The sequence below is a fragment of the Molothrus ater genome, chromosome 2 (genome assembly GCF_012460135.2).
Source record: "Molothrus ater isolate BHLD 08-10-18 breed brown headed cowbird chromosome 2, BPBGC_Mater_1.1, whole genome shotgun sequence".
In the NCBI taxonomy this organism is placed as follows: domain Eukaryota; kingdom Metazoa; phylum Chordata; class Aves; order Passeriformes; family Icteridae; genus Molothrus; species Molothrus ater.
Genome location: NC_050479.2, coordinates 70,746,691 through 70,760,262, shown reverse-complemented (window position 1 = coordinate 70,760,262; position 13,572 = coordinate 70,746,691). Strand labels below are relative to the sequence as shown.

Sequence of the window (13,572 nt, the reverse complement as noted above, 5' to 3'; positions counted from 1 at the left end):
TCTGGTCTTTGTGTTGCTGAATTACGCTCCAAATACCTAAAAATGAGAAGCTAAAATGAGAACTACTTTCAAAACACATCTGCAGTTAAGAGAAAACAAACAAAAAAAACCCCAGAAGATGAAGCACACCAAAATCTGAAGTTAAAGATTATCAGGATGTACTTAGAATGGCATATTGTTAAAACAAACCACCGAAGGTGTATGATTTGTAACACCAACATACTGTGTCAAAAGAATGAGTAGCAAGGGTATTTTTAAAATGCATAATGCTTCTGCAATGTGAGATTACCAACAGCTGCACAGAAATTAATTAGATTCAAGTTGCTATAACTAGTTAGGCTAATGATTAGACTGGTCTCCTCTTTGAGGAAGGGAAAGTATAGCTATTAAAATGAGAAAGCTTTGAGGCTATTAATTTTTATAATTTTTTCAGTTGAATTCACTTTTACAGTCTTTAATTTAAATAAATACATTGAAATTTTGACCTTGAAATTTTGACCTTCATCTCTTCCCTTTTAAAGAGGTCATACCTACTGCAAACTTCAAGACTGATCATGTTTAGAATTTTTCAAATCCTTCATAACGAGTTTTTCCCCACTGACAAGGACATAAAAACGTACGTTATTCAATCTCTTCCAAAGTTCCATGTTTATTTTGCCATAAGCCATAAGAGATGTTTTTCTTTTCCCTTAGACTTAATACTGAATTCAAAATTTGATCAACAAGTCCAGTTTGTGCAGCACAGCACCAGGAGGCATGACATGGATATGATACAACATGGAAGAAATACTGTTGGCCTGAAACTGGGAATAATGGAGTGTTTTGTAAGTAGTGTGAAACGATGAAACACATGGGCTCTTCTGGGGCTGGTAGTTGCTATGCATTGAGTCACTCTTTCACTTGGAAGCAAGAGCACCCATGGAATGGTCAGTAATCAAGTATTATCACTAAATATAAGAATATGAAAAAGGCCTGAGGAACCTATCCACATGTTCCTTCAAAAAAAAATACTAAAATATGGTATTACAGTTGCCTCAGAGTCTGGGCTTGCTCCTATCAAAGTCAACTGCAAATATTCCACAGACTGCTGGCAACAGGACTGGATACTACTTCATGACTTTTTCCCTACAGCACTTTACAAACTTTTGATGCACAGAAATACAGGTAGGATTCTGAGCTTTTAGGTTAGTACTCCACAAGTGACCCTGGATGCACAATCAGTCCTCAGTGAACAATGAGATTTTGTGTTTGCTGTTACTGTTCAGCTAAAATTTGATGCATTACATAAAGACAAACCTTTCCCTCACATGCTGGGATTTTAAGATCAGGGACTGCAAGAACAGGCAAAAGGCCATCTTTGTATTTTGTGTAGCCCTTCCCCTTTGAAGCCCGGGAAGTGCATCATTTCACTGGCCTAGGATATTTAGGGGGTTCAGGAGGCCAGAATCTGCCAGGGAGAAGCATGGTGACACTCATAAATGTTTCTCAAACATGACACTATCTCTACTCTGGTTTATCGTCCTCAGTACCATTTTATGAGTCTTGTATTTCAGGGACTGCAAGCATATGCAAAGATGGGAAGAGCTCCTTGTATCTTCTTCTCTTACTTACACTGCAGAACTGGCAAGTGCAAACTGCTTCTTCCCCGTGGTAAAAAGTTCATGAACGTTTTGGTAATGATTTGAAGGCTCAGGAAAATTTTCACTGTAAAATAAGCACTGAGACACCAATAAGGAATAAATTCTTGCACTCTTGCCTGATATTGCTGGAATACATGCTGTGTTTTTATGATTCCCACATACCTCTGTGAGTCAGCTATTCCAAGATTTCCTAGAGCCAGTGACATGTATTCAAGTGACATGTGCCAGCTGTGAGGGAGCACTCACCTTACAAAGCTCTGTTCATTGCAATGGTGGCACAAGTAGGATTTTTACAAGGCAAACCAAGGCACTGAATTCAGGGTAGTGGACCAAAGTTAACAACGTATTGCAACCAAGGATTAATAATAAGCTTCCTTCTCTTTAAAAAGAGTTTTCCACATTTCCTTGATTCATTTAAAAGGGGAAAAAGAAAAAGAAAATAAAAAAGCCTGGAGCCACAGAGAACATGGGAGGTAAGTGATGTGTTGACAACTGAAGCCTGTGTAACAATGGAAACACGTTCTTGCTTCCAGCATTAGAAATTTTGATAGTAGATGCAGCACAGCAGTTTATAAGCAAAAGATTTGTATGTGTCTGAAACAGACTATCCAATCAACCTTGTTCCAGACTAAAACTCTGTACTGTGTTTATGGCTTTCTGGCAGTATTTTGTACTGAAATTAGGCATGTACCTTTTGGGTCATACGGATGTTCTGTCTGTGGACATGTGCTTCATGTCCAAAAGAAACTGAAAGGGATAAATTCCATGACCATGAGCAGGCAGAGTTGCTGGAATTTTATGGCCAAAACCATATTCTGCTGAATTACAGAGAGCAATGTGGTGTAACCACTGCTGTGGAAATGTGCCAGCTGATTTCCAGAGGCCTTAGGCTCCAGTTTTAAATGGCAAGCCTCTTGGAAAGGAAATAGACCTTTACTCCTTCCATATGGCAGTACTGATAGCTGTGTCATTTCATTTATCCTAGTTAAAATGTTAATAATGTTAATTTTTCAGTGATGGCTTAGTTTAAAAAAAGAAAAAAATAATAAGGTCCTGGTCAGAGAAGAGATTTTTAGCTTAATATTGTTAGGAGCCTCCTGTTTAAAATCTGTTGGGAAAATATCTGGCCTATCAATCATACACGTTTGTCTTGAGAGCTTCACAGTCTCTATATATTCTCAGTCTGAATGACTGAAAGGATTATGTTGCTGAGATTTCTTTAAGAAATATTAAAGAACAGGCTCAGTCAGTAACAGAGTTTGAAATGACTAATAGCTGAGGATGAGCCTGCCATGGTCTAGCCTGTTTTACAATTCATGAGTTATTTTGCCAAGAACTGATAAGAAAAGAGGACAACTTCAGGACACTCAACTATCATGAAAACATTAAAAAAGCTAAAGATTTTTTTCAGAGTTTTAACAAGCAGGTCACAGACACAGTTAAGTATCTAAATTTAAACATTTTGGCCTCAGTTTTAGAATTTTAAAATCATTTACAATTGCAGAAGTTTAGTGAGTGCAAAAAAAAAAACAACCCAAAAACCCAGACCTCTGATGTGCTGGACTATTAAATCATAGCTGAAATTTCACATTACATTATCTAGATTTAATTTGAGCAGTCTAGCTTATGAAAATTAAGCTGAGGGACAAAATTTAAGAAGTACTTACTGAGTGCTGATTTGCCTACTACCAGTTTAATTTCACTGTGCTATCAACCCCATATGAAATAAAACCAGATTTTCTGATCTGTGCATACGACTTACCTTTCATGAATGTTGAAATGTGCCTGTGCTTGGGAAACTTTCTGGTTTTTTTAGTATTTTCTGCATGTTTCTGTAAAGCAAACTGGTGGACTTAGCAGTGTTAGTTTTACAGCTGGACTCAATGATCCCACTGGTCTTTTCCAACCTAAATGGTTGTATGATTCCAAGAATCTTCCTGACTGACCAACTCCCATTCTGGGAGCAAAGTGTTATGTGTCATGATGCTTTCACTGTGAGCCTTTCTGACAAGTTACAAGCTAACCTGTATTTCCTCTTCATTCCAGGCAGGATTCTGCCTTTTTGCCCCGGAGTTGGAATGTCCGGGGTCCCCCTTGTACAAAATTATTATGTATCCGATATGTAACAAAACCTTCTTAATTGTAACACATCCTTCCAAGGGAAAAGATGGAAGGTTTGGTGCATAAGACACTTAAAAGTAAGCTGAAAAAAGGCCACAAATTCTAAATTAAAATTATTACTTCTGTATTTCAAATTGCAATGGCAGAGAAGGTAAATTGCTTCCCTTTAAATCCAAGTTCTTGAAATTGTTTGCCTTCTGCAATGCTTTGAAACCCCAAGATTTTGAGAGAAGGGAATTACACAGGCTTGTATTTCACCAGTTTGTTCCTCCTCTCTGGGCAGTGAAGGTACCATTAAGACTTCACTTCAAACATAAAGAGCAGAGTATTGCTCTTCTCCCAGTTCAGTCTTCAAAGACCCAGCTGCTGAAGGAGAACCTAAAAAGCAGCTGACAAAGAGGTGAGAGCTTCCTGGCTATGGATTAGAGTGCCACATTTCTACTTTCTACCTAACCTTAGTCAGATTCAACAAATTATTTGCTCCATTTTCAGGAAATCTCAGACATTCAATTTAAATTTGCCTTTAACTAAAGCACAGACAACACAAGTAATCCTAGAGTGACACACCCTCACTACTCAGACAAGGCCACCTCCTCCAGATTTAGTCCCAGCCATTCATTCTCTCACATTGCTGGGTGCCATGGCAGGTGAGGAATCACCCCCTTCACCTTTTTTCCCTTCCAAATGACTACCACCATTTTGCAATCACTGAGAGACTTTAGGGTTCTTTACAGAAGAATACTGGACTGGACAACATGTGCATAGAGCATAATTCTTACAACACCAAGAGGACTGGTTTGGGACTTACGCTGTCCATGCCACGTCTTTAACAAGGCACGCAGTGGGCACAAGAAACAAGCCAAACCAGAAGTATCCACATTTTAACACCATTCCAGCCTGTGAAGAAAACAAACAAATAACTCATGAGTGTTTTCAAGCTGTTACATGTTAAGTGGCTGTTTACAAGCAAAAGGGTAGAGTGATGGCATCAAACTAGTACTGCATCCATGGTCTGGGTGATGTTGAAATTGAATGGTGAGGTAATAATTAACAAACAGTGATGGCATTTTTTCAATAATTCCTTATGACCAAATTTCTTAAACATTTCTGAAAAATTATGCATTTTGACCAAATCCTCCAAAAATATTAAATTATGGATCCAGGCAGACACATTTTTAGTCATGGAGAAGAGCACTCTAAGTATATTCTGCTCGCACTTTTCACTACCTTTTGTACCCTTTGCTTACTCTCTTCCAATCTACTGTTTTAAATCTCTGAGCAGCATCAAACTGACATGAAAAAAAAAATGCATTTCTCACTAAGATGTTTCAGTCATATTCCACTTAAATACAATACTTCCTGCTCAAGCTACTGCTGCCTGAAACCCAGGGTGGGAAAGATTCACTCCCGTCCCACAAATGGCTTTTTTTACAAACAAAGAGCTCAAAGTTTATATTCACGTTTTTCTCGTTGTAATGCTTGAAGAAAAAGCTTGGTGGGATTTGAGAAGGAAGATATTTGGAAGCTCTGCATATTCCAGCATACACAAATAGCTTAGGAATTAAGTTGAAATATAGCACTATTCACAGAAATGCTACTTTAGATCACTAGAACCTTTTGCAGATAAATTAATGGTGATTAAAGTTTGAGATTACCTCATCACCCCTTCCATGGAATACACATATTTCCCATCAGCATTGTTAAGTTCTGCTACACATTAGAAAGGACTTTTTCCCCCCTGTAACTACTTGTGTGCACCACAAAACAGAAATAGAGGCTGAAAGGTTTCAACAGCATTTCCAGTGTCTAGACAGATTTTACTCTCTCCTCAGTTATGCACACTGCTCTATCTCTTTTCCAAAATCTTCTCAGTAGTTTTTATGCCACACACATGCACCTACTGATATGTCAGCAGTGTAACACAGGCTTGAATGGCTCAGCTTTGTCTCACACTGTAGCACACAAGCACTGCAATACTGAAGTGTCAGGCCATGGTACAGGTAAAGACACAGCTGAGCTACAGAGGAAATGGAACTACATGAAACACCTACCTAGCCTTTAAATATACTGGAGACAAAATTTGTAGTTATACACCTCCTAAGATGAGAATGATTGCTCACATGATGGTCACTCACTACAGTAAAGCTCTTAAACTGAGAGAAGCCATCACAGAGCTCTGCCAGGATGTCCACCAGTGGCATCCAGCACCTTCTCCCAGTGTCAATCTCTGTCTAGAGCTGTTCATCTAACAACTCAGTCATATTTAGCAACAACTTGCCCTTGGGTTGCCCAGTAGGGAGTACATCCACAAGTGGTTTTCACCTTTAAATGTTAAATCCTCCATGTCACTGCTGGACTGACAGATCAGTGGTAAATCTTGTAGTGAAACCAAGAGCAAGCTAGACTGTGCTAAAACATTCATGGACACTTTGCCACCCACACAGACAGTAAGCAAACACATTCCAGTCACAGAATCAGCTCTCCGTTATTTGGGAGCCCTCATACTCACATTCACATGAGAATGCCAGAAGCACACAGACAGTTTTGGTCTATGCTTGTTTAAGGAAAAGGATGTACAGGAATAAGAGGGAATTAATAACTTTATTGGTAGCCAAGAAGTTGAACTGTAATAACAGTGGTAAAACATAATAAGATTTATCCTCATGCTTTGCTTTTCTTTGGCCATGACCCTGCAAGTGTTAGGAGTCACAGAATCACATCAGCATTTCCATTCACCATCCCTCCTCTGTCTATGCTAATAAAGGCTAAAAAAGTGACACAGTATTCTATATGCATTTTCTGATATTTTTAATTGAAATATTTTACGTTCCGCTTCTTGCTTTTCTAGCCGAAAGCAACTTAACACGCTTTATAGTGCAGAGCATTCTGAATATGTGTACAATAGAAGTTAAAATGCTATTATTTTTGTTACAAATGCTGACATCTCAATCAATGGCTATGAATTTGGACATGTGGCATGTTGGAAAAAAACCTCAAAGCCAAATACTTTTTGCCTGCAATTATGTATTTTACTCAAGTATTATTCTGTCCAAAAACTTCACCATAACAGTAAAACTATTCATCTCATTGGAACTCTGTCAGACACTCATTTTACTACTAGGAAGGCTTTTCCTACACAATCCTCATCAAGGTTGTACTCCATTCCTCAGCTCATCTGGAAGGTTTCTTTCCTGCTCATGTCTAGTTCCCTCTTGGAGTTACAGGACTGCTGTGCTTCACAACAGTCTGGTCTGTCTTGCATGCACAGCTCTGCCTCTGAGCACAGCCTCCTCCCTTGCAGGGTTACACCCTCTTCTCACAGGATGGGAGCTCCTCAGCACAACATTCACAGCAAATCACCCAATGTGCTCTGGGGACATCCATAGACAGCACTTTTAGGTTAGTCCCTAACTTGTAGGACAGAGAGCTGGGTTATGAACAGAAGCTGCAATAAGAGCACCTATTTATCCCTACAAAGATTTCCTCACACTTCCCAGCTGTTGCTGTGCTCCATTTCAGTTGCTCAACCAGTCATGACAACAGTGAAGACAGTACTGCATTACATCTTCAGTGAAACATGGCATTTCTATACCCAGTTCCTGTGAATAACACTCTTCAGCTATCAGTTATCACCCCAAGATAAAAAAAAAAGCAGAGATACCAAACAGGAACCACTACAATTCGCCTTTTGTCAAGATCATCACACAAAGCAGGAGTAGAAATAGGTTGTTTTTTAAACAAATTCTAAATATTGACCATCTCTTGTCATCACAGAGGCCCCATGATATGTAACTAAGTAGTTTTTGTTCTGTATACTGATGTAAACATTAGTGACTATCACACCCAAGGTGAATTGCCAGAGACCATTAATCACAATGCACCCCCCAAAACCACTTGAGACTAATGCAAGTCCTCCTTCTGAGAACACTGCAACTTAAACTGCTGCCACCAGTAACTGCCTTTCAAACACTGATTAATCTGCCACAGACAAAGCATTCATTTTAGAGAATTGATAACATTTGTTAAAAATAAAGAATAGGAATAAGAAAAGAAAGAAAAAGAAGTTAGCTCCAGTTATTTCAGAACTGAGGAGGAAATAATTTAGGTCCCAACGCCTTTCACATCTTCTAAATAGCATTTTTAAGGGTGGACAATTTAGTTATTTTCATTCTAAAAACATTAAAAGAAGTAATAGCACTGACCACTCAGAAGGACCAAGATTGTCTTTTTACTATTATTTTAGAAAGAATAGGTTAAGGTGGGCTTTTACATTTGTTGGTTGGAATTTTTGTTTCTTTGCTTATTTTAACTCAAGGACATGCTATGCACAAGCATATGAAATAGAGATTAGATTGTTTAAAAAAAAACACCTTAAATTGCAATACAATCTGGAGTACATGTCAAGCTCTCTTCTCCATTTTACTATTCTTAGTGTGTTCATAGCATTATTCCTCGTTGTACTGTTTTACCAATAGGTGGTGTCACTATTTTCAACAACTTCCAAGGAGAACAAGGCCAAAAGTGCCCAGGGATGGGAAGTCAATATATACACTGTTCTGGTATTCTTATCACAGCATGGTTAGACAGCTGGGGACCAGTAAATGATTCAGAAAAAGCAAGCAAGGATCTCAATCATATCACTCAAGAAAAACGAGACAAAATTAAAATTCCTATTTCGAATAACTTAGTTTTATGATTTCATTTCCTCATATATCTACGTATCTTAACTTCGAGAAAAAATGGACAGAAGAAGTATAAGATCATATTGCTTTATATTTCCAGCACAAAAAAAAAAATTATTCCTGGAAGTGTGCCTGGAGCCTGATCACAGCTCTCTCCATGAGACATGGATAAGGACCCAATAAGTCGCTCAACTGCAGTTTCATACTCATTCAATTCCAGCTTTGTGCACTAGGGATTTAAGTGCAACCTGCAGTTGATGGCACATCACTGGGTCCCCAGTGGTCAAATGTGGATGATAGCACGGCACTGCCTTTGGCAGCACTTGGGAAAGGAGGAGTGAGGGAGAGGATGGCCACATGATTATTGTGAGGGACAAGAAATATTCACTGCCATCACTGAGGTACTCTTGATCTGGACTTGGAAGACATTGATGACACTAGTGGCTGGAGCTGCAAGTGCAGCTCTGGGAGCTTGGCCCTGCTGCTCCACCTGCTCTGCCTGGGTAGCCAAAGCAGGAAGCAGTGAATGCCCAGCTGCACCAACACAGCTGGAGGCAGCCAACTGAGATGCACCAGGTGCACTTGTCTGCCAGTGCCTCCCCTCCAGCAGTTCTAGACCAGTGGCTTGGTCTGAGCACACCACTTCAGAAGGGCGAGAGCTGGGGCAGGGGAAGCCCAGTTGGTCACTCTGCTCCCATTCCATGTAGGCAATTCACATGGAAGCATGTCAGTCACTTTTCAGTCACTGACGGCAGCTTCTTCAAAGCCTGCCCCTGGCCCATCGACCTGAGGTGCCATTCCTAGGCCCTCAGAAACAGACATTTTCCTCCCACTGGTGCTGCTAGCTTGGGCAAACAGTCCTGCTTCACTTAAGTTCCAGTGCCCCATCTGAAGGCACGGGGTATGGACAAACATATTACTCTCTTCGAGAAGTTCAACCATTAGCACCGAGACACATTGCAGCAATGCTCTGAAAACTCTCAGATTCCTGCAAAAGATGGCCTTTCTTCTGCTCTACAGACTCAATAGGACTAATTCAAACACTGTTTTAAATGTCTAGAAAATAGATTCAGTATTAAGTAAAACACCTTCTGCCCCAATCTTGAAATTGTTGCACTTTTAGTGATGTTCCAACTTTGACATCTTTACTGCAGGTTTGTTCTTTTCTCTTTTTTTCTAATTTTTAGAATGCTTCTCACAAGTAAATTTGATCCCTAACTTCAGTAGGAAGAGAAACAGATTCCATGCACAAAAAAATCCTATTGCATATTATGAACAATATAATTGAGCAAGCACCTCAGCAAATATATATTTACAGTTTGCAGACTATTACCCACCCGTTTTCCTTTACAGAACTGCACTGTGCACGGTCTGCACGTTTCAGGTCCTCCTAAGCCTGAATGTTTCAGTGCTAGCACTGGGTAGTTTTCTTTCAAAAGGCCTGGAAGTTTTACCTCAAATGGATAGAAGTATTAATTCTTTAGCAATCAAATGACTGAAGAGGTCTTAAGGAGACACAAGACTTGCCACAAACTAACACTCTAAGCAGTCCATGCCATGTAACAACTGGTAGATACTGTGTCATAAACAAACACATTTTTCATAAATTATTCTCAAGGCATCAGGTAGCAATGGCTTTCTCACACTTCAAATGATAAAAAAACTTTGTTACATTAAATCAAAACCTCCTACTATTTCTATTATAGCTTGTGTGGAATGGTCATTATCTCCACCCCATGCTGTTAAGACTATAGAAAATACAGAGATAGTTTTAAAATTCCTGTATTATACAAGATCCTCAAGGTGCTACAAACATCAGGCCCTAGACCTTAGAGATCACATACATTAAAATGTAAGTGCAGAGAGATGACAGGACTAGCTCATAGTCACACAAACTGACTGCAGAGCTGGGCAGATTGCCCAAGTCCCCCAATTAAATCATACTAGATGGAGAATGAGCCTACTGGAGCCCAAGTATGAAATATAACCAATATCCAAGAATGCAGTCTTGAGGATTTTCCCTGTGCACACAAACACAGTCTAGTCTCAACCTGAGTTGGTGCTTAAGAACTTTTCCCTGCAACATAACTGCAGCCAGCTCCAGGCTGGACAGATCTGTAGATTCAGGGCTGACAGGTGCAATCAACAGATTTAATAGCTCCCTCTTCAACAAATACCTAGGCTGGAAAAGTACCTGAAGAATAAGCCCTTTGGGTTAGTGGCAAAGTTTTAAGAAATGAGGCAGAAGAATTTGATTTCCCCTCCTGCATACACCACTGGGAGTCAGGAGTACCTCAGATGAAATCAGCAGAGCTCTGCCACTGAAAGGCTGGCTGGATATTTCCATATCTGAAATAAAGATGTGCAATGTTTTCCATAATGTAAGAGTTTTCACTCTAAAATGACTCAGAAGAAAACAATGACCTCACTGGCTGGCTGCATTTAACACAATGACGCACTGGTCCAGTCTCAAAACTATTTCCTCCCTTTCCCAGTCTCTGCTCATACCAACACATCCCCTTGAGACCAGCAGAAGGAGGAAAGGAGAAAAAAAAATCAGACACCTCACTCAAATATTTTACCCTTTTCTCTTAATTTTGCCAGTCATACTTGAAGACACATGGGAGCCTAGAGTAAGAAATCTATCCACTGTCTAGCTCCCTAGCTATGAAGCTTGTTGATATTTTTAATATAGCACCTGGACATAAATGTAGGGAGGGACAAAAGGAGCTGCACTTTGAGCAAAAAGAAAATTGCCAACACCAGCACAAAGGCACGAATTTGGCATTCCTAGTAAAGACCAAGGTGTTTTGAGGTCCAGGCATCAGGCAAGAAGCTTTTCATTAATGAAGCTGCTGGTTATGACAGATAAAAGAAAGCAGGAAAATACAAATTAAAGTGCAGAAGACCAAGAAAAATATAATGTCAACTCAAAAAAGACAAATTGCTTGCTTTAAGTTATTTCATGATCAGGAATTAGCAGTACAAAGTTACAAATCAAAAATCAAAACCTTCAAGGGGAAGAAAATACCCACCAAAACTAACTTCACATACACAGCCATGGTTTTGAAAGGACTAGATAGAGCCATAAAACCATAGGAGCACAGTGAAAGGATCTTCTAGATCCTTTTATTTTCTTATCAGGAATTCTTTTTCCATAATGGAGGAACATAGCAAGTTAAAAACCTATTTTTATTCTATTTCTTAATATAACTTAGATACATGAACATATCATTGGCCAAATATGTCCCACAGGATGCTAAAATAAGCTCTGTTTTGTGTTAACTAAAGATACATTCTACATCCTGCTTAAGGAAGAAATTACTTCATCTCATTTATTAAATAGTATACAACAGTACCAATTAAACAAGGAGCCTGCCCATGCTACCCTCCATTATTACTCTGATAGCAGAGAATTAAGAAAATTAATCAGATAGTGCTTTAATTTGATTTTATGGTTCACTAGCAGTGTAAACTCTGATTCAATTCCACACAGCCTGTAATTTTTTCATTATTCATTATGCTAAGCTAAAAAAAAGGTAAATTTATGTTTCTTCATAGTTATTTGGAGAAAACTGTTGGTTAAAAGTTAGTGGCAAAATCATGCTCCATGTAAATGGCTAAGTGGATTCCTGAAATTTTTTTAGAAAGCACACACCTCATTAACCAAAGGACCTTCTCCTCATAGTGGATGAAACATCTCAGTAAATTTTTACCTAAATAGCATCAAGTGCTAATTATTATTTCATATTAAAAAAAAAAAATACCCTTCTGTATTAGCATGAGCCTCTCCAGCACAAATTAAAACCATGAACAACTTGGAAAAAAAATCACAACTTGGAAAAAAAATGTTTATGTCATCCAAGATTTATTTTTCCTCACCTTAGTCAGGCTTGGTATTATTCTGAATTATATGATAGTTTGAGTTTCCTGAGATGTGTCCACAATTACACAGTTGTCCAACACAATATAATTCTCTTTTACACTCCAACTAAAGATGAACTTCCCCTGCAGAGTCTGGCAGAGCAGGCCCATGAGCAGCTACAGCTGCTGGGCAGTGACCTGCCATGATTCCAGAACTCCACTGAGCCAATGTGAAACATGGAAGGAAGTGAAGCCAGGATGAAAGCAAAGTCACACCTATACATACTTCTTTAAGAATTCTTTTTTTTTTTTTGCCCTCCTCCTCCCCTCAAATTGCACCAACAAAGGCATGAAATCTGGAAGAGTAATTTGGACAGACTCGATAATGCAACAGTTTGTCACTGCTTCATGCACTTTAGGATAAACTTCTACTCTGCATAGAAGAAATTTATACTTTACATTCTCCTTCTGAAGTAATGTTCAGCATGTAACCACTCTTGTTTGGTGTCTCTAAGTTTCTGTAAAGGTTTTAAGAGGAACGACTCTTGTAGAGTAGCTGCCCTTATTTAATAACTGTGCCTTCATCATGAAGGCTGCAGGGGGAAAAAAAAATTACAGAAACCACCTTTGAATTTCAAACTCCAGGGGAGTAATTATGTTTAGAAGAAGCTGCTCCTTGCCAGAAAAGATACAGGATATTTGTACAACTTGCTAAGTTACATCTACAAAAAGATTCAGAACCTTCAAATTTGCTGGCTTTCTGTGCTGAAAATTTCCCAGCTCTGCTACTGCAACAACACTGGCTTCCTCACATGAAATACATTTGTTTCAAGATATTCCCTCCTTCTCAGTATTAGCATTCCTAAGTAAAAAGATCCTCTATCAGGAGTGGAAAGATCACTTTTGCCATGGTTTTGCAGTATGAATTTGGGTATATGCTCTATCCTCAGAAAACACAAAGTATAAAACCACCCTCAGTGAAGTGTTTTGAAAGTAAGCTTTCAAACAAACAAATATTTAATTGGAAAATAGCATTTTTATATTAGTATGGAATAATACTTGCCTCATCTCACATGATTGTTTTACTGACTTAAACAAGAAGAATCTTTGCAATCTGCATTTATTCCTTTACTATTTGTTTTGCTACTGTGTGTGTCTTCATGCTAAACTTTTTTGTGCTTTTATAGATCATCTTAAGAGAGTCCATTAAAACAACCCAAGATTAAGTTGGGGTTTACCATTATTAAATTAACACTATTAAATAA

The 13,572-nt window shown here is 38.8% G+C and overlaps 1 protein-coding gene across 3 annotated transcripts in view; it reads right to left on the bottom strand.

The window, feature by feature from the left end:
• The window catches only part of ATP8A2 (ATPase phospholipid transporting 8A2), a 319,087-nt gene that overhangs the window by 30,153 nt on the left and 275,362 nt on the right, over nt 1–13,572 (bottom strand). For all 3 annotated transcript variants that reach the window (XM_036404098.2, XM_054518567.1, XM_054518566.1), the window contains exon 34: nt 4,570–4,658. In XM_036404098.2, coding sequence (XP_036259991.1) covers nt 4,570–4,658 — 89 coding nt within the window. The remainder of the gene's footprint in view (nt 1–4,569; nt 4,659–13,572) is intronic.